The 22,448-nt window shown below is 43.7% G+C and overlaps 2 protein-coding genes across 5 annotated transcripts in view; one reads left to right on the forward strand and one right to left on the reverse strand.

Moving 5' to 3' along the window:
• The window catches only part of LOC111845071 (fibrillin-1-like), a 66,984-nt gene extending 49,725 nt beyond the window's left edge, over positions 1-17,259 (forward strand). Inside the window, exons 49-66 of the mRNA XM_072717944.1 lie at positions 3,041-3,160; positions 4,684-4,809; positions 5,956-6,108; positions 6,242-6,304; positions 6,383-6,508; positions 6,590-6,709; positions 6,816-6,938; positions 7,415-7,546; positions 8,144-8,269; positions 8,658-8,864; positions 8,960-9,085; positions 9,639-9,761; positions 12,344-12,460; positions 13,801-13,929; positions 14,067-14,186; positions 14,604-14,835; positions 14,938-15,109; positions 15,688-17,259. Coding sequence (XP_072574045.1) covers positions 3,041-3,160; positions 4,684-4,809; positions 5,956-6,108; positions 6,242-6,304; positions 6,383-6,508; positions 6,590-6,709; positions 6,816-6,938; positions 7,415-7,546; positions 8,144-8,269; positions 8,658-8,864; positions 8,960-9,085; positions 9,639-9,761; positions 12,344-12,460; positions 13,801-13,929; positions 14,067-14,186; positions 14,604-14,835; positions 14,938-15,109; positions 15,688-16,068 — 2,696 coding nt within the window. The 3' untranslated portion in view covers positions 16,069-17,259. The remainder of the gene's footprint in view (positions 1-3,040; positions 3,161-4,683; positions 4,810-5,955; positions 6,109-6,241; positions 6,305-6,382; positions 6,509-6,589; positions 6,710-6,815; positions 6,939-7,414; positions 7,547-8,143; positions 8,270-8,657; positions 8,865-8,959; positions 9,086-9,638; positions 9,762-12,343; positions 12,461-13,800; positions 13,930-14,066; positions 14,187-14,603; positions 14,836-14,937; positions 15,110-15,687) is intronic.
• Positions 996-22,036, reverse strand: dut (deoxyuridine triphosphatase). Of its 4 annotated transcripts, XR_011993760.1 has the most exons (13): positions 21,801-22,036; positions 20,449-20,572; positions 19,987-20,078; positions 19,858-19,902; positions 19,642-19,716; positions 19,189-19,259; positions 2,364-2,562; positions 2,210-2,278; positions 1,959-2,012; positions 1,773-1,868; positions 1,469-1,643; positions 1,226-1,314; positions 996-1,117 (listed from the first exon to the last, which is right to left on the reverse strand). XR_011993760.1 is itself a non-coding variant. In XM_072717948.1 (8 exons), exons 3-8 carry the CDS (start codon positions 2,221-2,223, stop codon positions 1,078-1,080), a joined length of 468 nt encoding a protein of 155 aa, XP_072574049.1. In that variant the 5' UTR covers positions 2,224-2,278; positions 2,364-2,562; positions 2,639-3,045; the 3' UTR covers positions 996-1,077. The 4 variants fall into 4 exon arrangements, 2 of the variants coding, with proteins under 2 accessions (XP_072574049.1, XP_023669928.2); XR_011993759.1 differs by having other exon boundaries at positions 1,226-1,643; XM_072717948.1 differs by lacking the exons at positions 19,189-19,259; positions 19,642-19,716; positions 19,858-19,902; ... (1 more) ...; positions 20,449-20,572; positions 21,801-22,036 and adding an exon at positions 2,639-3,045.
• Between the last annotated feature and the right edge of the window lie 412 nt (positions 22,037-22,448).

The raw sequence follows: 22,448 nt of genomic DNA on the forward strand, positions 1-22,448 counted from the left end.
GTGGGCGGAGTGAGATGTAGGCGGAGTGAGATGTGGGCGGACTGAGATGTGGGCGGACTGGGATGTGGGGGGACTGAGATGTGGGCGGACTGGGATGTGGGCGGACTGGGATGTGGGCGGACTGAGATGTGGCCGGAGTGAGATGTGGGCGGAGTGAGATGTGGGCGGACTGGGATGTGGGCGGACTGGGATGTGGGCGGACTGAGATGTGGGTGGACTGGGATGTGGGCGGAGTGAGATGTGGGCGGAGTGAGATGTGGGCGGACTGAGATGTGGGCGGACTGAGATGTCACACAGTAGCCTTATATGGGTACGCGGATGGGCAGGACCAGTTCGAAACTCCGCTCCGTGACTATGGCAGCCTTGCGAAGACATAATGGTTTGACTACAACAACTATTGTGTAAACTTCACCGATTTATGAGATTTCTGCGCTTCTTTCACATTTGGATTGGAATATGTCATACGTTTGTATATATACCCTAATTATCGTATGATATATTGCAATCCAGATGTGAGAAATATTTTATATATATATATTAAAATATTAATTTAATGAAAAAAATTCAAGATTAAAAATTCTTTTCTTCAGCGCATACACTATTAAGAATTTATCTGCGTCAAGTTGGGGGAGGCATAAAAGAGAATTTCTTCATGTTATCAATAAAGTTTTGATTATTATATTGTTTAATAGCATACATACATTATAATTCTGTAATGCTTTCACCGTTTCAAAGATCCTTATCTTTTATGCAATAACGTTCCTCAAGTTGCTACAAACAACTGTGTTAAGAACACCCAGCGTACATGATCAATGAAAGCTCTAGTGTATTACAGAATATTTCATATTGTTATTTAAAAGTTTGGTAGTGTTTAAAGTTGAATTAAGACATACAAATTTGTTACATGTTACAGGTGTGCGAAATGTTATTTTACTCTCCAACAAACACCATTAAATTCACATCAGAAACAACCAACCCAGATAAATATGGGGGAAATGGTTTATTTTATTTACATTATTTACAAATCCTTGAAGAAAAATCAAACAGAGTAAACAGCAGTGTCTCCTCAGGTTCCTCTTAAACTCCTGATAACCTGGTTGTCAAATCATTTCTTTCACTGGTAAGAAAGGATATTACAAAATTATAACCATTGAAATACTTTCAAATATCTTGGTAATTTTCAGCTTTAAACATCATTCAAGATTATTCTAAATATTAATCTTACCTCCATTCATACTGTGGTCCACGCAGATACATCTGCCTTGCTGCTTCTTCACACAGGGAGTGTACCCCTGCAAGAGCGTGTATTGTTGCCTGTAGCATAAAGATTGATTCAAACAAGTCAGTTATTAAATAAAATAAATCAAAACATGGCTTTAAAACAAATTTTAATAAAATAGTCACTACAATGTTATAATTAATGTGAAGAAATATGCATAAATAATTAATAAACTTCTGGTAGAAGCACATCCAGGATGAAGGAAATCTCATCCGTGAGTTGCCTGGCTTCAGCCGTATTCTTCACAATGCCAGACAGAAATGCAAAGACTTCATCCATCTGCTCATCATCCTCAAAGTGAACCATCGGCTTTTGGGCTTTTTCTGTTTCCCATGGAGACTCCAACTTTCCTGTGCAGATGGGCCTGGAAATGAATGGGAGCTGGTCAGATAAGGGGGATGTTACACAATACTGCAAAAACCTAATAACAGTTCATATGAAGATTAATAAAAAGTAAATTAAATTAAATAATTTCCATCTTGGCTACACTTACTTCAAGGTGTTGTCGTACATTATAGTTCTTAGTAATGTATCCAATAAGCACAGAACAGTCTTGCTTCCGCTTTTGTTGGACTTCATGGGCTTGTTCCTGTTGTTAAATTAGTGATGGAAAATTACAAAGTGTGCTGCAAAAAACAGGGATTAATTTAACTATGTTATAATGCAGATAGCTACTGACTTCCAGCCTCTGAATGTAGAGATCTGAAGTGAAACTGATTGGTGCCTCATCATCCTACAAAACAGATATTGAATTAATTACTACATAAACATTTCTTCTTTTCTTTCCAGTGCCTGTTTATTAGGAGAGCATTGCAGTACCATACCAACTTTTGCAAACATGATCATGTTTATATAAAAACATGTTATCTGATGTTGCTAGTATAGTACAGGTATGATAAAATGCATATATATAAAAAAAAAAGAATTCACCCAATCAGATTCATCACTACTGAGTACCATGCTGGCAGTCTTCTTTAGGGCTGGTTCTTCATCTGTTTCCTGTTTCAAAAAGACATGTAGTGTGACTCTATGGTCAAATCTCGACCCTCTACACTTACATTGATACGCAACACAAAATACTTACCTTTTGTCTTTCAGCTCTCCTTTTCTTCCTGTCTCTCTCTCTACTTTCCTGTGACCTATCATTTCACAGTAAAAACCCAAACAAGCATCCAGCGTCATAGCTGGCACACATCACGTAGTGTCCAAATGAATACATACAGCATAGGGAAGTTCCTCAGAAGTACTAAGCACCACAATTTTCTGATGTTGTGCATGTCCATCTGCAGAAACAAAATTTTCAGTTTTTGAAGGACTACGTGAACTGGTAAAGCACACTTCACTTTGCCCACAACATACCTCAGTAAAATCAAACTGTGTTCCCATCACAAAGTAGAGGGCATACTGGTAATGAGAAACAGTAACATTTAAATTATATCTGTATACATCTTAGACTCAATCATTTGAAGAGCATATCTGTGGGTGTGATATTACCATCAAAACAAAAATCCCACAGTTATTGGAGAGTTATCCATCGTAACGTGAAAATTGTTGCTTTCCCTCATTCTTGTTGGACTCATGCATGTTGTTTCAACTATCACCACCTGCAGTATGGGAGTGTATGGGTATTTCATCATATAAGGCCACTGTGTGACATCTCGCCCCGTCCACATCTCGCCCCGCCCCACCCCGCAAGCTGCAGCGAGGTGTACTTGACTGTAGTTGGAAAAGTGTAACGACTGGATCATCTTTCTCATACAGACATAAACGAGTGCCTGGTGAATCCGGGGACATGCAGTCCAGGAACGTGTCAGAATCTCGATGGCACCTACCGGTGCATCTGCCCATCCGGTTACTACGTGACTGATGAGAGATGTGAAGGTAGGTATGCGTCACTCTGCTTGGTGTGTATCACTCCGCTGGTGTGCGTCACTCTGATTGGTGTGCATCACTCCGCTTGGTGTGCGTCACTCTGATTGGTGTGCGTTACTCTGATTGGTGTGCTTCACGCCACTTGGTGTGCATCGCGCCGCTTGGTATGCGTCACTCTGATTGGTGTGCATCATGCCGTTTGGTGTGCGTCACTCTGATTGGTGTGCGTCACTCTGATTGGTGTGCGTTACTCTGATTGGTGTGCGTCACTCTGATTGGTGTGCGTTACTCTGATTGGTGTGCGTCACTCTGATTGGTGTGCATCATGTCACTTGGTGTGCGTCACTCTGATTGGTGTGCGTCACTCTGATTGGTGTGCATCGTGTCACTTGGTGTGCGTCACTCTGATTGGTGTGCATCATGCCACTTGGTGTGCGTCACTCTGATCGGTGTGCGTCACGCCGCTTTACAGCCACAGCAGCCTGCTTGATGCCCCTGGCTGTGCTTAGTGTGCTAAGCATTCACTTAGCAACCTGTCCCGTAAAACGTAGTGCCGCTTTAAATTATAAAACAAACAACGCTGTAGGTCAAAGCCAATACTTTTTGGAAGCTCAAATTTTTGCATACGTGGCTCTTAGACCTTCTAGTGTGTTTTTTAAGCAAATCCAAAAAAATCTGTTTGAAAAGCAAAAAAAAATAAACTTCCCTTCTCGACAAATGTGCTCTGGCCTGTGCTGACAAGCTAAATACCTCACATATGAAACCCTTCTCCGACAGGAAGGTCTGCTAGACATGCACCTGTTGGGATTAAATTGCAGCTAAACGCGACCATAGCTGTAAATGCTGAAATCGCATCTGATTTCTGAAGGGTGCCAGGCTCTGCTGACGCAGGCAGGAAATGCACACCTGCTGTTTGCCTGCGTGCAGAGCCACACATAAGCAGTATTATTGCAATCATCCTGTTATGGATTTTGGGGTACAGGATAAAAGGAAAGTAGATTGACAGCACCTGGATTTCTTTACAGATGTAAAATTAGGCCATTACAGTGCCGAAAAGGTAGCACTTAACATCCATCCATCCATCCATAACCACATATTGAGGGACGGGTTCCAGAGCCAGTCCATCACAGGGCACATACAGTAGCACTAATGCCAGTTCACCTAACTGCATGTTGGACAGTGAGAAGGACCCAGATTACCTGGAGGAAACCAAACCCACCCAAGCACAGGGGGAACCACTCACATATAATATATATATATACTGTAATATAATATATGGAGTATCACAGAGACTGGAGTGAATTCTCATCTTTACATTTATGTATTCTTGTAGCTATGGTTTATTTTATTAATATGTACCTTTATCTGTAATCTTATGTATTCTGCCTCTTTTCCTATGTGCATCTCAGTTTTTGTTACCAGAATGTCCTAATTTCCTTCCAGGGGTCAATAAAGTGCCGTCTCTGCCTGTATCTCTTTGAAGACGGGGTTATTTGTGTACGCCGGACTGAGACACTCTTTTCACGTTGCAGATATTGATGAGTGTGCGCATAGCGCCGACTTCTGCGTGTTGGGGACCTGCTCGAACACTGAAGGCAGCTTCCGTTGCCTTTGTCCAGAAGGCTTCCTTCTCTCCCCTTCTGGAAGGAGATGCCTTGGTAAGCCAGCCTCACCTCTCTAATCGTGGTCACATGACATGATCACCTGACACATTCCGGGACTCTTTGAATCTTTTTTTTATCTTAAGCTGAATGGATTAGTAATAAAATAAATTAATTTCTATGCCATTCAGCAGTGTAGTTAAGACAGTAAGAAGGGAATAGTGGTATAGATAAGGCTTGCAGAGAAAACTGTAAAAAACTGATATGAAAATGATATAATATAGAGTTTTTTCTCTCACACACATGCAGTCCAATCTTAGCCATCTGTTAGCAGAAAAATAGCCTATAACATTTGATTTGTACAATAGGAGGGTTTCATCTTGTTCTCAGGGGTGTGAGGCAGCTAACACTGCCCAGATGTCTCAGTCTGAGGCTCCGTGTTGCTCTTGGGCCTCAGCACGCTGCGGTTTTTCCATTTCCTCACCTTTTGAGCTGAAGGGGCTGTTCACTCACACGGCTGGGAGTTCCCCGCCAAAGCTTGCGTTGATGTCATCAGCTAAAAGGGGGGAAATGTTTACATTTCCTGGTTTACCCTTACACAGATGGACTGCGAGAGGGTGGGAGAGCGCAGCTCAGAAAATGAGAAGCATGCCATAGAAATTATGAGAGTAACGAGCTAATAAACAGCTCCAGAACGCCTTTTCCAGTCCTTCAGGCTGCGTTATTTAGGTTTTGTTATCATAAGGTATGACATCTCTTTGAGTAATGCTACATTTCATGGTTAAACATACCATTCTGCTTTCATGGAGCCGTCATGAATGACGGTGTGGGATATAAATCTCTTTTACGTAGGGAATGCTGACCAATCGGTGAGAAGGGAACCATAACACAGCATTTTTCCATTGAGTCTGAGCCAGGTGAATGTATTTTATGGCCTGTAGAGGTTGTAGGTCATCTGTGTGGGAAGTGTAGCAAAGGTACAAGCACAGAAAAGAACAAATTCTTGCCCTTGGTTTCAGTTAAAAACTGGAAAAGTATTTAGCTACTGAAATTAACGGTAAATGTACTTAGCTACTAAATTTAACAGTAAAGCGTTGAACTGAACAAATGGGAGCAAATGTAATTGTTCATCATGCTGGACAGAGTATCAGCAGTTCAGTGAACAGTAACTAACATGTCGTAACTGTTCCTCTGCCCACCCAGATCTCCGCGTTAACTACTGCTTCACCAGATTCGAAAATGGCATTTGCCTGGCACCCAAGCCCCACAACACCACCAAAGGAGAGTGTTGCTGCAGTGCCATGCCAGGACAGGGCTGGGGACAGCCCTGTGAGATCTGTCCCGACATGAATGATGGTGAGTGGCGGACAGGGAAAGCATGGCAGTGAAGAGAGTAGGGGAAAGTGATTGGCTGCTGCTCTGGGCTCAACTGTATGTCATGAATGATCAGCAGATATTTAGATATAAAGTCTGATATTTTTGCTTCCAGAGGCATTTGCTTTGCTGTGCCCCGCAGTTGGTCAGACCACCGACAAAGACAACAATCCAATAGGTAAGGTGTCTTTGATGGCCCGTGACACAGACTGACCACAAGGGGGTACTGCCACACCTCATTTCCTCTCTGTTTCAGACATAGATGAGTGCACAACAAACCCTAACATATGCAACAACGGGCAATGCATCAACACAGACAGGTCTTACCGCTGCGAATGTCCCTTTGGATACCGGCTGGACTACAGCGGCGTCAGATGTGAAGGTAAGGGGCAGGTGTGAGTCGGCCTGATCTCGAAAGGTTGCTTCAACGTTACCCATGAAACGGAACATATATTCCCCCAAGATATCGACGAGTGTGATGTGGGCAACCCTTGCGGTAATGGGACGTGCACCAACGTTGTTGGGGCCTTTGAGTGCAGCTGTGATGATGGCTTTGAGCCTGGGCCCATGGTCACTTGTGAAGGTGAGTCAGGGAGAATTTTGATATTTTGACAAACCAGCTTGAGACAAACCAGCTTGTGAAGACAGAGACTAAATTGTCTGTACACCTTCTGTCTCGCTCCCCCCAGATGTGAACGAATGCTCCCAGAATCCCCTGCTCTGTGCGTTCCGCTGCATCAACACGGTGGGCTCGTACGAGTGCACGTGCCCCGCAGGCTACATCCTGCGTGAGGACGGGAGGATGTGCAAAGGTACAGCAGCTCTGTGCTTTACAGGGTTTGTGGCGCTGTGTCTGAATGGACAGACCCGAAGTAAAGGTGTCCTATATTAACACAGACTGAGAGAGTATTTTTTCTGTCTATAAAGGAAGAGAAATGAGGATCTCTGGACACGTGTTCCTTGCAGACCTGAAAAGGCCGTGGATGTAAACAGATAACGTTTAAAAACCACAGCTGGTCCAGTCTGGAGCTATACCGCTTTTATTTATGTTTCATTATAAACAGAACATTAGCTCGGTTTTTAAACATGTCAGCCAAGAACAATCTGTGCATGAAGTGGGTTACATGGCTTTTCTGACTTTATAAAGGATTGCATTGCGTCTAATGTCATGCATTGAATTTCCTCACAATATCACGGTCATGCCTAGATCTGTGCCAGCGCCACACCCAAACAGGAAACCATGAACCATTGATTAGTATGAATATAAACAAATGTCTCTGTCTTCCAGATCAGAATGAGTGTGAGGATGGGATTGATGACTGTGGAAGCAGAGGAATGATCTGCAAGAACCTGATCGGCACTTACATGTGCATCTGTGCCCCTGGCTACGTCCGACAGCCCAACGGTGACGGCTGCGTAGGTGAGGCGGATGGCCCATGTCTTTCCTGAAGCGTATTCCCATTTGTACTTCCATATTTGCAGGTATGGCTCTGTTTTCCTTGGATCTACATTCCATGCAGCGACAGAAAATCAAATCTACTCAAAGTCCCAGAACCCATAAAACTGTCATGACGTCTGCTAATGTCTGTATCTTCTCCCTTTGACAAATATACGCAGACTCCTAGCAACTAAACCTTAGTCACCCACTCCCAGACCTGTCTGTTCAGTTTAAGGTCACTAAATAACAGTAAGCCTTTAATAGTGTGCTCTTTCTGTTTTATTGTGTCTTATTTGTGAAGGGATTTTTCAGCAATAATACTTGATATGACTGAAATCCCGTAAAACTCAGCATTGCATCTCAATGAAAGAATGTGAGTCTTCTTGCCAGTTGTTCTGTGACGCCATTCAGAAACCATACTTTGCCTTTTGCACAATTCTTCACGTAATCTGGTAGAAGAGTAGTTCAGTTCGCTTCTCACATGAACGCGCCTGCCGGAGTGCTTATTGTTGATGTCCCCTTGTGTAAGGAATAGCAGCACATATTTGACTTGCCCCTCTGTGTTTCTTCACACCCCAGACCTGAACGAGTGCTCAGCCAAACCGGGTATCTGTGCAAACGGCCGCTGTGAGAACACGATAGGGAGTTACCGTTGCAGGTGCGACTCGGGCTTCGCCCCAAGCCCCTCGCACACGGAGTGCATTGGTACGTTCCAAAAGCTTTCTGTGTTTTTTCGATCTGATTTATTTCACTTGTTGAAGTGACATTTAGGAAAATATTTCTTTTTTAAAAGACGAAATAAAAAACAGTTGCTAGCATTTCTTGGGGGGGGGGGGGGTGGTGGTTTGCATTTATTTAAGTGTCCTGAGTGAAGGGCTAGGTTCAAGGTTTGAAGTCGTACCTATAAGCCATGAAAGCAATCATATTGCTAGGCCATATTGTCCCTCTTCAGTTACCTGCGCGTCTGTGTTTATAATACAGTAACATGCAGTAACCCGGCACCATGGCATTGTGGGAAATATGGACGCCATGGACATGGTTGTCTTTGTGGTGGGTGTCATGGCCGCTCAGGGCTTCACCGGTCTCCCCACAGACAACAGGCAGGGATTCTGCTTCACGGAGGTTTTGCAGACTTTGTGCCAGATGACCTCCACCAGCCGCACCAGCGTCACCAAGTCTGAGTGCTGCTGCAATGGCGGGCGAGGCTGGGGCCACAACTGCGAGCTCTGCCCCCTACCGGGCACCACACAGTATAAGAAGATGTGCCCGCTGGGCCCAGGATACACCACTGACCGCAGAGGTACCGCCGCGGACGGCCCGTGTCACTCGGTGCTGGATCACTTGACACGGAATTCTTGCAGACAGTTTCCCAGCCTGCTCTCTGTTCTTGTTAAGATATCGACGAGTGTCACGTCATGGGGAACTTGTGCCATAACGGGCAGTGCGTCAACACTCAGGGATCCTACAGATGCATCTGCAAACCCGGCTACACCACAGACATCACATTGACCACCTGCGTGGGTAGGTGCCTTCGCTAAAAACAAACGTGCGTAGCGGGACATACTTTCCCTGCCAGGTGTTTCCTGTTTGTATATTTTTTTTCTTAGGTGCTTGAAATCAAAGCCCATTAAGTGGCCAGTTCTCTCCATCTGCATGATTACAGAAGGAGCGTATACATGAGAGCAGGTCAACCCAGTGGGATTTGGTTGCTTGTACAATCCCCTTTGCCAGTGGCCAGGGTGGGACCAGAGGTCATTTTGGGGCAGCACATAAATCAAAATATGAATATAAGGCCTCTAGAAAATAAGGGAACATTTAAGGTACATAGACACTATAACTCTACATTGTTTATAATTCAGGCACTGGTTACCAGGTGTCTTGCGGCTGCAGAGCAAAGGTCCGCCTCTTAAAGAAACGTAATTCTGGGCAAGAAAAAAAAGATACGACAGGGGTGGCCAATGGGGGGGGGGGGCAGGTTTCGGTCTAGGGTGGCCATGGCCGCCACTTACCTCCCCCCTGATCTGCGTGTGACCTAAGCGTCTCCCTGAACCATCTCTCTTTGTTGGAAGCGCAGATGTGGATGAGTGCATCCAGGCGCCGAAGCCATGTAACTTCATCTGCAAGAACACGGACGGAGGCTTCCTGTGCTCCTGCCCGAGGGGATACATCCTCCAGGAGGATAGGAAGAGCTGCAGAGGTAACAAGGAAGCCCAGTCCTGGAGGTGGGGTCTGCTCATACCCCTAAGCAGTCGTATCACTGCGCAGAAGATGCAGTGTGCTCGCATCTTCTGCGCAGTGATACGATTGGTGCGCGCAGTTCAGTAGAAGAAAATAGTTCCTACATCAGACTGCTCACTACAAAGTATATGGGTTATCACTGTTAAATTTTTCAAATGTTTTTTTTTTTGGTGCCTTAATTATCACAGAAAGAATGCCATTCAGTCCTATTATATTTGGGAGAAGATCGACATTTCTACGGCTGACATCTCCAAAACTAGTCAACACCTGCAGAAAAACCTAGGCAGATAGATAGCACTAAAGCCCCTCTAAAACATGTCTTTTTCAGTGTTGGGGTGAACTGCCCCTTTAATGACGGGTGAAATTCTTGTACCTTCCCTAGGAATCTTAAAGAAGCATGCAAAGCCATTTTTATAACAGTGTATTCAAAGACCCGCAGACTGTTGCATTTCTCTGGTAGGGTGATCCTGCTTCACTCTGTCGTTTTCTGCCATTGTCTGGCTGTATTGAGTCAGTAAGGGTTGATGCTGCTCGCTCTGGCTTAGCTTCTTGCAGTGGAGAAACAGCATTTGATGTTTCCATAAAGGGGACGGACAGCGCAGTTCGGCACACAGGAGTGATCCTGCCTACAGTCTCCAGTGCCTGCCTGTGTGTGCACCAGGGACTCCCCACTGCCACCTAATGGTCACTCTGAAAACCACTGAAGTTCTTTCCATTATTTGTAGTATCTTTTCTGGATGTTTAACAAAGATTGCAAAATGACTAGGAATGAACACCATCCGCAGCCGTGGAAGATATCTAGGGTGACCATCTAATCCATGTCGGGGGGACACTGAGCTAGGACAGGATTTGTAAATTACCATTTCAGTTAAAAAGACCTGGATTTCACTTGAGCACTGAGCTCTTGCTGTGTGCTGATTGGTCAGTCTCCTATAATCATGTGTGTGTCACTAATGTTAATGTGAAACAGCAGGATGAGTCTTTCAATCAAGGAAACAAATCAGTCAAAGCACAAGAAGACCTGAACTATTTAGGCAAACATGGGAACCTTTCAGTTGTAAAGTAGTTTGTAAAACCTGAAGTAGCTCATATCATATCTGCCCTGACATGGATTACGGTGGTTATCCTAAAGATAACAGCATGTAAAGTTACACAATATCATGAAGCTTTTGTGGCAAAGAAATGCTAGGAGACAACAGGAGTGTAGAAACATCCATGGCTGTAGAAGAAAACTACTGGCTGGTGATATTCAGCTGGGCTCATTGGCCTTAACCAACCAAGAAACAGGTTTTGTGTGAACAATAATAAATATCTGGGTGAGTATTCAGGAGGGTTAACTAGCAGAGTTCAACAGGTCGGCCTGTGGGGGGCACTGTGGCATTTAATGCGTAGCTCACAGTGTGTCATTTACTGTGTAGTTTGCGCTGCGTCGTCCACTGCATACAGTAGCTTGCGGTGTGTCATTTACTGTACTGCATAGATTGCGGTGTGGTACAAGTCTCACGGCGCACATTCAGTCAGCGGTCACCAGGGGTGGAGCAGACAGAGCATAATATAACCGGTGAAGTAATATTAACCTAACAGAGACCCTTATTGCACATTTCAGCCAGTCAGTCAGTTTCTAGGTTAGCATTTGGCAAGCTGAGTGCTGGGCGCGTTGCCCAGTGAGGCCTGTAGTTTGTAAATCACACTCCTAACTTCTCCATGGGCGTAGCAACTGTCTAGTACACAGTCCTGATGAATACAGCCCACTTTGAATTAGCCGTTTACAATGAACTAGTAACTTTGCACCACCCTCATTATTTTTCATCTTTTTAAATCTTTATTTACATATTTCTAGGCTGATTTCTCTCTGGTTTTCCCCGAAGTCCGGTTCACTTGCAGGGCACTGGCTTTGGACGGGAAAATAATGAATAATTAGTGTCTTCTGCCCCACCCGACACGGCCTGTGAAAGCCAGGGGCTTTGATGAGTGTCTGGAGCATGGGGGCACGGGGGCACCAGCCCTCACTCAGCCAGCAGTTTGTGTTGTTTGGCAGCAGATGTCTCTTGCTTCCTGGATTAGGCAGGCCTAGTTTGCAGTTTTCCTCCTGTGCTGGAGGGAGCTGGTCTCCATGAATGCACATACACACACACACACACATGCACACACTCACACGTTTTCATTCATATCTTTGTGGGGACTGTCCATTCATTTCTTTAGGCAAAACCCTAATCCCAGCAATGACAACCCTAACCATAAGTAACCAAACAAAATACAAGACTTTTGGCATTTTCAGATTTTTGATTGCAATCACAGATTTTTACAAAAATTGAGTTTCCCCTTGTGGGGACAGAAAAAATCATCCCCACAATGTCAAAATAACAGGTTTGTATAACATTGTGGGAACAGCATGTACATAACACACACACACACACACACACACACCCCTCCACACCAACAATCTGCCTTCTTACACAGTAACTCCTTCGAAGGCTCAGAGGTAACACTGACCCCAACTTATGTGAGCGTCTGTGTTCATGTGCCTCCGCCCTGCCTCAGATCTGGACGAGTGCTCAGCCAAACAGCACAACTGCCAGTTCCTGTGTGTCAACACCATCGGGGGCTTCACCTGCAAGTGCCCCCCCGGCTTCAGCCAGCACCACACGGCCTGCATCGGTGAGTCACCCGCACACGCGCTCCTTTCCGAGGTAGCCGAGCTGAACTAATGAATCCATTTAGCTTTCATCATACGCCGTAAAATAACTCTCTTTGGGATATCTCAGACTTAATGGTTTCGGTATTATATCTAAAAATCAAATTAAGCCTGACTGATTTGTAGTTATGCTAACTTAACTATGACTTGTTATGGAGCATTGAGCCGTCTGTTGCCATGGATACAGCAGTATTAGTCAGCTCCTGCTGAAACTCCCATGACCTCAGCCTTAAACACTTGGAATTAAGTAAACTCTTTCAGCCAGTCTACTGGGCACTTTTAATAGGGACAGGGCATTGCAGAAACACCTTTTAATGCACCAAATGAATGACTGTGAAATAATAACTATTTCACTGTGTAACATTTTTGTAAGACCATATTGATGAGGACAAATCATACCAGTAACTATCACGGAAAAAAAACCCATGAACACAAATTGAGTAGTTACTAAGAATAGTGAGTAGCAGTAATTTGTCATAGGGATTGTTTTACTGGTTACAACCAAAGTTTTCGAGCCAGGGAGGAATCAAAGTGCACCCAGTCAGCCCCGTCACACTGATCTTCATAGGTGGAAAGTTCAGGTTCAGAAAGTACAAATCCAGACCAAGGCTTTGTTTCAACCAGCCAGTTGAGTACTCTGTGACTGTGACTCTTTATGCTCAACTGGTTGGTTGAACAAAACCTTGGTCTGGATTTGTACTTTCTGGACCTGAACTTTCCACCTCTGCTGATCTTAGGACTACAGATATAACTGTGCTCAACAACACTGTCGGTACTGCGCGCGGTGCCCCGCCACTCTCGCGTGACGCTTGTCTCTGAGTAGCAGAGTACTGGCAACTTGTGAGAAGTGGTGGTACGATAAAGATTAAAATATAGCAGTGCCGGTACTGCTTAATTTTTATTACGTATATGATGACTGCGTATATGATCCCGCATTTGCACTTGTGACACCCCGGCACGCGCCTCCTCTTTACCCCGACCTGCAGAACTGTCGTAAACGTGGAAATGAGTTGGGTTGTGAATCTGCGGCCGATTACTTTTCCTCAAGGACCCGGATGTGTGTCAATAGATTGAAATTGAATTTGCGAACTGAAAACTTTCGAGGTAGGGTAAATGCTGTTTCAAGTTATTGGAATTCAGATTCAAACTATTAAATTCAGATTCAGTTTTTAACTGCAGATTCAAATATACAAAATTCATATTCAGTTTCTAGTGGCACAAATATCAGCCCATATACAGATCCCCGTTCAGTCGTTTGAGGACAGCAGTGGTAGGACTGAGGCTTGTCATCTTGTTCCTGCAGACAACAACGAGTGCGCCATGGACCCCGGCCTGTGTGGCTCAGACGGAGCGTGCCAAAACAGTCCCGGCAGCTTCAGCTGTGAGTGTCACCGTGGATACATCCTGGACCAGAGTGGACAGAAGTGCGAAGGTCAGCCGCATCTCCAGACAAGGAGTTTCCGTATCTCACTGTGACTCGTGGTCTGTCTTCGGACATAAGTTCAGCCTGGATAAGTCCCATTAAACCTTTGCTGCTTGTTTCCTGCTGTCCCTCGCCGCGTCCTACAGACATGAACGAGTGCGAGGGGAACCATCGATGCCAGCATGGCTGTCAGAACCTGGTGGGCGCATATCGCTGCAGTTGTCCCCAGGGATACCTCCAGCACTACCAGTGGAACCAGTGCGTAGGTGAGACCACTTGTCTCTTTCGACCGGATGTTGCATCCTGATGTTCGCCAAGACCGCCTGCTTGCCCATTCTCCTTCTAGAAGGACCTCCCTTCAAAGATCACTTTGAGGTTAAAGACCTCATTTTACCCGAATCTGAAAATATACCTTAGCACACAGGTATGGCAGTCAGAAGGAGGCGGGCCTGTCCCAGTTTAGATGACAGTGTGATGTAACACATGGAAACCTTCATAAAAGGACTCGATTTACAGTTCTTTTCGTTTCCTGCCGTTGAGGGCATCACCGGTGATGTCACTAGTCAGCCGCACCCCCTCCCTTGGAGCACCTGGCCCTCAAAAAATCAGTGTTCGTCACTGGCTCACTGCACCACATTGCTTCTTCATCTCTCCGTTTTCTGTCCGTCGTCTTTTGCACTCAGACGAAAACGAGTGCCAGAACAGCCAGGTGTGTGGCGACGCTTCCTGCCACAACACGCTGGGCAGTTTCCGCTGCCTCTGCCCCACCGGCTTCAACTACCGGGCATTCAGCGGGGCCTGCGAGGACATCAACGAGTGCTCGTCCTCCCAGAAACCCTGCAGCCACGGCTGCTCCAACACTGAAGGGGGCTACCTGTGCGGCTGCCCGCTAGGCTACTACCGGGCAGGACAAGGGTTAGCGCCCCCCGGCTGCTGCACATTGAAACCTTAGCATAGCATCTATGCCTGCTGGAGGTCTCTCCAAATCATGTGTAATTTTGTCCCTCTTCCTTACAGGCACTGCGTCACCGGTCTGGCCTTTGGGAGCGGAGACCAGGGTGCCGAAAGTGATGACAACGCCCTCTCCCCTGAGGCCTGCTATGAATGCAAAGTTAACGGTTACCCCAAAAAAGGCAGAAAGCGCAGGAGTGCCAATGTAACAGGCGATGTTGCGCTAAGCGGCTCACAGGTAAGCTTCAAGGCCAGTTTAGCACCCCTAAAATCACATGCAGCGGCTGTGATGTATGATTTCCAGCCTTCAAGTCACAGATATGTAGCTCAATTCCCAGAAAAGCAACAGACTTTAAGTATTTGACCTGTCATCTAATGCAGGAAAGATCACTGAAGTGAAAAACCGTCGTTGCTGACACACCACAGCACACAGTGCACAACAACGAAACGTGTCCTTTGCATTTAATTTATATGTGACATAACAGGGGCAGCTATTTAGTGCCTGGGGAGCAGTGCATGCGGGCGGTACGTTGCTGGTTGGGGATTCTAACCAACAACCTTTCGATCAAAAGCACATGTTCTGAACCATTAGGTTACCACTGCCCCAAAACTCAGCTTCTGCTGAAACTTGAGCTCGGATCACTGGATTCAGAGTCCAGAGTACCAACCATTGCTCCCAGGAACCACACTGGAATCACATCCCACCATCATGGGAGATTAACTATTAATCCCTGAGGGGAATTTTTTTTTTTAAATGCTTGTGTTTTTGTTTATTGAGTCTTCAGCTGATCGCACAATGGTCTGTTATATTTTCAGGATGAGCAAGAGATTGTGAGCCTCGCAAGTGTGGATGTGGAAAACACTTTCCTTCTGAACCTCAGCATCAGCAATATAAGCAGCAAAAAACGCATCCTGGAGTTCACACCCGCTCTGTCCACCCTCAGCAACCACATCCGTTACTTGATTGACTTCGGGAACGAGGAGGGCCTCTTCAAGATCAACCAGAAGGAAGGAATAAGCTACCTTCATTTAACCAAGATGAAGCTTCAACCTGGAGCACATTATTTACAAATCAGCAGTATTTCGCTGTACAAAAAGAGGGAACTGGCGCAGCTGGAAGACAAGAATGACAAAGACTACCTCACCGGTCAGCTGGGGGACACGCTGAAAATGAAAGTGCAGATCATTCTCCACTAACAGCACAAGGAAACGGTGAAATTACGTGTAACCAAAGAGACAGAACAGCATAGTTGATTCCCAAAGACGATTCCACATATCATGGATTCAATCTCTTATTGCCTGCAGCGAGTGCACAAAAGCAGCCTCTTCCGGAGCAGCCACAGAGTAGGGAAAATAAAGCGTGAGGGGAAAAATCAGCCCCATAGTTTGTCGTCTTCTCAGGCTTTGTGCAGAAAGCTCCTCGTTGAATAAGGGTTTGCATAATGATATGTTGAATCTTGCGACAATCCGAGGGACACAAATTGCAGAAAGGCACTGATGCTAAGACTTTTTTATATATAAAGAAAACCGCTTAGCTAATGTTGAGGATTTGGATCGGCCTTGAAGGACTTTTTCATACTTCTGCTTTTCCATCTTTTCAGCTGACTAGATTGGCATTGTATTACGTATTAACTTCTGCTGGCAACGTGACATCCTAGGATTAAAAAATGAACCGTAAAATGTCAGATTGCCCAAGTCTGAGGGAAGGAGACCCAAAAGCGGAAAAAAGGGGAGGTTTGCAGCTGTACCTTAACAGCCACCATGTTGGTGCCAAGAGACTCTTTATTTCATTATGTTTTGGGTTTGAATTTTGCACCGTGCCAGTAAATTGTGGCATTTTATTATTTCAGTGACAAGACTTAAGTCACTGTTTACCATTCAAGGATGAAATTCTTTTAAGCAGGTTCCTGTGAATGTTTCTCTGGATCACTAAGGAAAATACTTGGGCCTTCTGAAGTTTTACAGAGCAGATAGCCAAAAAGCAACTTTACTGTCTGAAAATTAAATCTGCAACCAACCAAAGTTTAGCTCAGTAGCCTCTTTGTTTTCAGTTATATCTATATTACATGTAAATGAAGTGTGTTTATACTGTAACCATACCACTTTTTTAATCATCAAAGCAATTGTTAACTACATAAAGCCCTGGAAGGAAGGGTTTTGTAATGGTGCTTATAATGACCAACTACTTAATTGTATACACCATTCTGATGAGGTAATATCTGTGACTGAACATTATGCACTGAGGCCTTGTTGGCCACACCCATTCTCGCAAGTACAATCAGTGCTGTCATCAAAGATGATGCAACCACCTTTCACTACCAGTGTTTGTTCACATCGGTGAGGGATTAGTTTCAGTAAATTCACAATAAAAACAATTTTTTGGTTTAATAGGGCTTGGTTATACTTAAATGTGAAGTGTGCCATTGTCAACATGACTTGACATTTAAGGGTCTAAAACTGGTCTAAAAGATCCTGATTCCAGTGACACATCCTGTTTTTTCCAATTATTAGGTTCACAGAGTGGTAAATGATATTCAGCCTGTGACATTCATCATTACATTCAAAAGAAAAATACACTTCTGCTCATAGAAAAACAGAAATCATAGGGTAGTTACTGGGTTTACTGCCAATGTAACGAGTGTTGATTATGTGCACATGTGTGGTTAGGCGGTATCACAGCCAATGAGACAGACCACCTTAGTTCCTTTGACTACCTACATGTTTGTCCCATCTCTACACTCAGCCTGTGTTCAGTTCAGAAGATGTGAGAACATTCTGGTATGTGGTTTTTGCTCTTGATGGGTGAGGGGAGTAAACAGGTACTGAAAGCTGTGATTAAATGCATCTTTGTCTCCCAGCCAAATACGAGCAATCAGTGTTTAATGGGCAAGGGGCCCTCATGCATTTTTGAAATCTGTAGGAAAAACTCTGCTTTGAAATGATTTAATCTTTAGCCAACAAATCACAGAAAGGACTGCTTGGCTGGTTTTATGTCAGAGGATCAGTATTACCGGCTAACAAGAACAGAAAACCTATGGATTTCTAAATGCCTGATGCATTCCTGAGGCACCAGGTGAGAAGACTTACTTTCAAGGTAATTAGTGCAGTCGCAGGCTGAGGTGTGGCCTGCTGGGATCTCATTTAAATTCTAGGTCTATGGTCAATATGTTTCTTGATGCACAAGTTTTAGAATATATTTTGTATGTGATTAATCCCCAAATTATCATTCGAGGGGGTGGTACAATGGTTAGTACTGCTGCCTCACACCTCTGGAACCAGGGTTTGAGTCTCTGCCAGGGTTCCGTGTGTGGAGTTTGCATGTTGTCGTTTTTGCACACCTCCAGGTGCTCTGGTTTCCCCCCACGGTCCAAAAACATGCTAGAGTGAATTGGCATTCCCAAATACCCCAATGGTGTGAATGGTGTGAGAGTGTGCCCTATGATGGGGTGACACCCCATCCTCTAGGATAGAGTCCAGTGGTTACAGAAAACGGATGGATGGATAATTCCAGAAGTGTATTTTTCAGTAAGTATGACTGGATAACTAGCTCAATAATGAGTCCATTCCATATTCTGAATATCAGCTATGAAAGTGTTTTGGCCTATTGGACACTAAAGTTATGCAATTTTCGTTCACCAAAAGCATGTTGTACATGAGTCTGGAAAATTCATTGTCTCAGTTCATGTCATTACAGTCAGTTATGGGCACAAGTTCCATGTTTAGATGGGAACTGGTGGTTGCCAAAACTAATGGTATTAATTCACAACCTACAAATATACACCGGACTCATGTTACTTAATACTCAGCAACTAAAAGAGCATTGTGGAATGTAAAGGTGTCTTTAGGAAGACAAACTGGCAATATACTGCTATGATATTCTAAGTTTGCTGGAATCTAAAAATCAAAAGCAAATGGTTTTCTTCAATGTACATGTAGCACAGTACAGTGGCAAATGCAAGGTCAATTAACTTGGCTGATTTAAGGCTGGGAAAGGAAACTTTATGACCATAGTTTTGCTGCATCTCCTCATGACATTAACATATGTAGGTTATCTAAGGAAATAAACGAGGAGACAAGATGTTCCAAAGCTATTACACTTTATGTAAGAAAATAAAAATCCGAATAAAGTTCAAGTATCCAAATAATAACATTTAAAGTAGAGTCAGTCAGCTTCGACCAGTCGATCCAAAACCATCAGCCCCGCGTTCTGTTTCATCAAGTGCCTGGGTAAAATAATAATTTAAGTTGGGGGGGGGGGGGGGACGTGCATGAAGGAATTGGGTTATTTTCATATTGTAAGCTGCACAGACAGATTACCTCACACTGCTCCAGGTCGGGATGGCAGATTCTCTCACAGATCAGCTGGGCGATGCGCTCCCCTTTGCGGACTACGGTTAGAACAACAGCATTGTTGTGGTTTTTTTCCTTTCCTAATACACCTTGCAATTGCATGTACATACCACCATACCCAAAAACAAATCCAAAAAAATGCATATTCTATTAACCGTACAGAAGAGCAGGTGATGAAATAAAAGCTTAATCTGGGACTGCTGTATTTAAAAAACACGCAACAATGGCTTCTGTATAATGAATACGATCTTACTTTACCAGAATATTTTTAAGCCAGCTGGTGACCTACGAATTTAATTGTGAGCTGCTCTAAAAAATACCACATTATAGGTTTAGTTGTCTATTCCAGAGAGCTGAAAAAGGTCACCTATTCCACTTTAGTATGTGGGTAATAATTAAACATTTTGAAACAAGTCTTACCTTGAAATGTTTCTTTGCTGAAATTGAAAAGGACAACACCGACATTCCCTCTGTAATCCTCATCTACAACTCCACCTTAGGGAAAAAAACGTATTAGAAATCTGCTTAGAAAGCCACAGACTGCATGCCTTAGGGTGGCTTACATGTGCCAGTGACACAGCCCAGTCCGAAATCCGAATTAATATCGGAACACTGAATGTTTAAAAATATTATTACCTCCGACGTCTATGAAGTGTTTTACAGCTAATCCGGATCGTGGTGCTTAAAAACAAAAAATGAGTTAATTTTATTCGTTTGTTTTTACACGTCTGGATCAAGGAAAGAAGCAGGCAATAAAGAACATACCCACTCTACCATAGCATCCAGGGGGGACGGCGATCTGGATATCAGTATTTATTACAGCTTTTTCCATTGGGGCTATAGAGTAGTCATAAGCACTGTCAAAAAATAAATAGGTAGTTATTGTAATTTTAATGTTACTTCATTTTATAAATACTGACATGTTTTTGTTTCGGGCTGAATGTGAGGAAAACTTAACTTTAATTTCTGATGCCTCACTTTAATTGCACCTTGCTTAAATTTAAACCCACAGCACCTACCTGGGCTTATAAAAAATAATTCAAAACACGTCTGCGATTTAAAAACTTAATATTAAAACATGCGACAATAAATCAGAAAGTTTTTTTCCGTTTAATTTGATGTTTGTAGCTCCATTTCCGCCGCACGCAATTGCTAAAAATGACATCATTGATTGTACGTGGATATACGTCAGTGTAACACCGCTTATGTATCACAAATGTAACCAACCTGTACAGATCATAACCGGCGGCTTTCGCTGATGCCTTTGTTGGGATGGTAGCATTTTCCGAAAGTCTGGCGACCTTCAGTACCGGCTTGACATGCTTAGGGGCGCCGCTCGTACTTCCAGTGGCTGTTGAGGTAATCAAGCTGCAGACCAGGGCTTACTGCCACACAGCACAGGTGTTGTACCCTGCCGTAGAATACATGCCTGTCTCTAAATGACCGATTGGTCGCTGATCTGAAACGAGTTGAGCTACTTTGTCGAGTTAGGCTACCGTAGTGCTAGATGATAGCCCTAACCCTTACCCTAACCCCTAAAACCCTAACCCCCCAAAACACCCCTAAAACCCTAACCCCCAAAACACCCCTAAAAGCTCAACTCGTCAGAACACCGGCATGCATTCTACGGCAGGGATGCCTTATCGATAGCCCTGGCCCTAACCCCCAAAACCCTTACCTTAACTTTGTCGAGTTAGGCTACCGTAGTGCTAGATGATAGCCCTAACCCCTAAAACCCTAACATTAACCCCCAAAACACCCCTAAAAGCTCAACTCGTCAGAACACCGGTATGCATTCTACGGCAGGGATGCCTAATCGATATCGATAGCCCTGGCCCTAACCCCCCAAAAAAACCCCGAAACCCTTACCTTAACCCTAACCCAAACCCCTAAAACATAATCCTAATCACAAAACGGTGGAACTACACAGGCGCAGAAAGGCTGGATAGCACGTCTCGATAGGTAGAATGTTATGACATCAACTGTGACACTACGCTTTTGTTCCATGCCGATCAGTATATTTTGCAGCTGTTTATCTAGTATAGGGTCGCGGGGCTTTTATAACACTAATTACATACCATTTAAAAGAGCATCAATTATTCATATATATATAATTTTATATATATATATATAATATATATAATATATATATATTTTATATATATATATAATATATATATATTTTATATATATATATATAATATATATAATATATATATATATTATTTTACCCACAACCGGTTAACTGGGAAGGAAGTAATCTCAATAATGTAATACTTGAAATAGATTTTACTTGGATGTTTTCGCTTTGTGCAAACAAAATATAAAATACTTGTACAGTGGTCCTCGTAACATTGTTACCGTTGGATAATCGGATTACTGTCAGCTCATGGTGCGCAGCCCGCCGCAATATGCATGCGCTGTTTGTCACAAAACATAACGAATGTTTGGTTAGCTCATTTATGCTAAGCTACTATAAATACACTAGTGAGCCAGAAAACGAAGCTACACGTACACAGTGACTGCCGTAGTATGCTAAGATCACGCTTAGTCAGGAGTACTTAAGTATGCTAAAATACCTGGGTTAAATATATCTCCGTTTTTTCTTGTAGCGATGGCGCATTTCTGAAAGTGAGGACAAGGTCTTCTTTGTAATAACCGTACGTACAGACGACAGTGTACCGAAACACAACTGAAGATATGTCTGGTTTTGTAAAAGAGACAAGCCATTTCTTGAAACTAAGCTAATTTCTGCAGCCCACGGAATGATGAATGATGGGAAATTTTGAAACAAGTTTTGTCGTTGAAAGCGTCACCGCAGTAAGCCTGCTGCGCAATGACTTAGCAGACCAAGCAGAATCATGCCAGATGTAGCAGAGGAAAATATTGCACTCAAGCGTAACTTATGGGTGTTCTAGGTACATAAAACGTAGCCTTAGTACGTTTAATCATTGCATTGCTGATTTTAATAATTTTTTTCGTCGCAAATGCAGTGGAATCAAAAGTAACATTGTATTAAGTATTAGTATAAGCCTGTTTCTAGCTACAGGTTATGTCTGTCATCCATCCATCAATCCATTTGAGTTGACTGCTTATTCCGCATTTTATATCAACTTTATGCTTTTTTTCATTAGATAATTAAAAGACACCAATGCAGTGTTTCTGTAGAACTTGAAAATGAACACATTGTATGCCAAAATCAAACACTTAGTAAATATTTCACTTGC

This window comes from Paramormyrops kingsleyae, chromosome 11, assembly GCF_048594095.1.
Source record: "Paramormyrops kingsleyae isolate MSU_618 chromosome 11, PKINGS_0.4, whole genome shotgun sequence".
Lineage (NCBI taxonomy): Eukaryota > Metazoa > Chordata > Actinopteri > Osteoglossiformes > Mormyridae > Paramormyrops > Paramormyrops kingsleyae.

What these genes read in the sequence shown, in the direction of transcription:
- dut (XM_023814160.2), bottom strand. Translation starts at nt 21,951, where the DNA reads ATGGCTTGTCTCTTTTACAAAACCAGACATATCTTCAGTTGTGTTTCG. An exon ending in ACACTTCATAGACGTCGGAG is followed by an intron (nt 19,717 to 19,857) that starts GTAATAATATTT and finishes TTTTTCCCTAAG; the next exon opens with GTGGAGTTGTAGATGAGGAT. An exon ending in CCGACCTGGAGCAGTGTGAG is followed by an intron (nt 19,095 to 19,188) that starts GTAATCTGTCTG and finishes TATTTTACCCAG; the next exon opens with GCACTTGATGAAACAGAACG.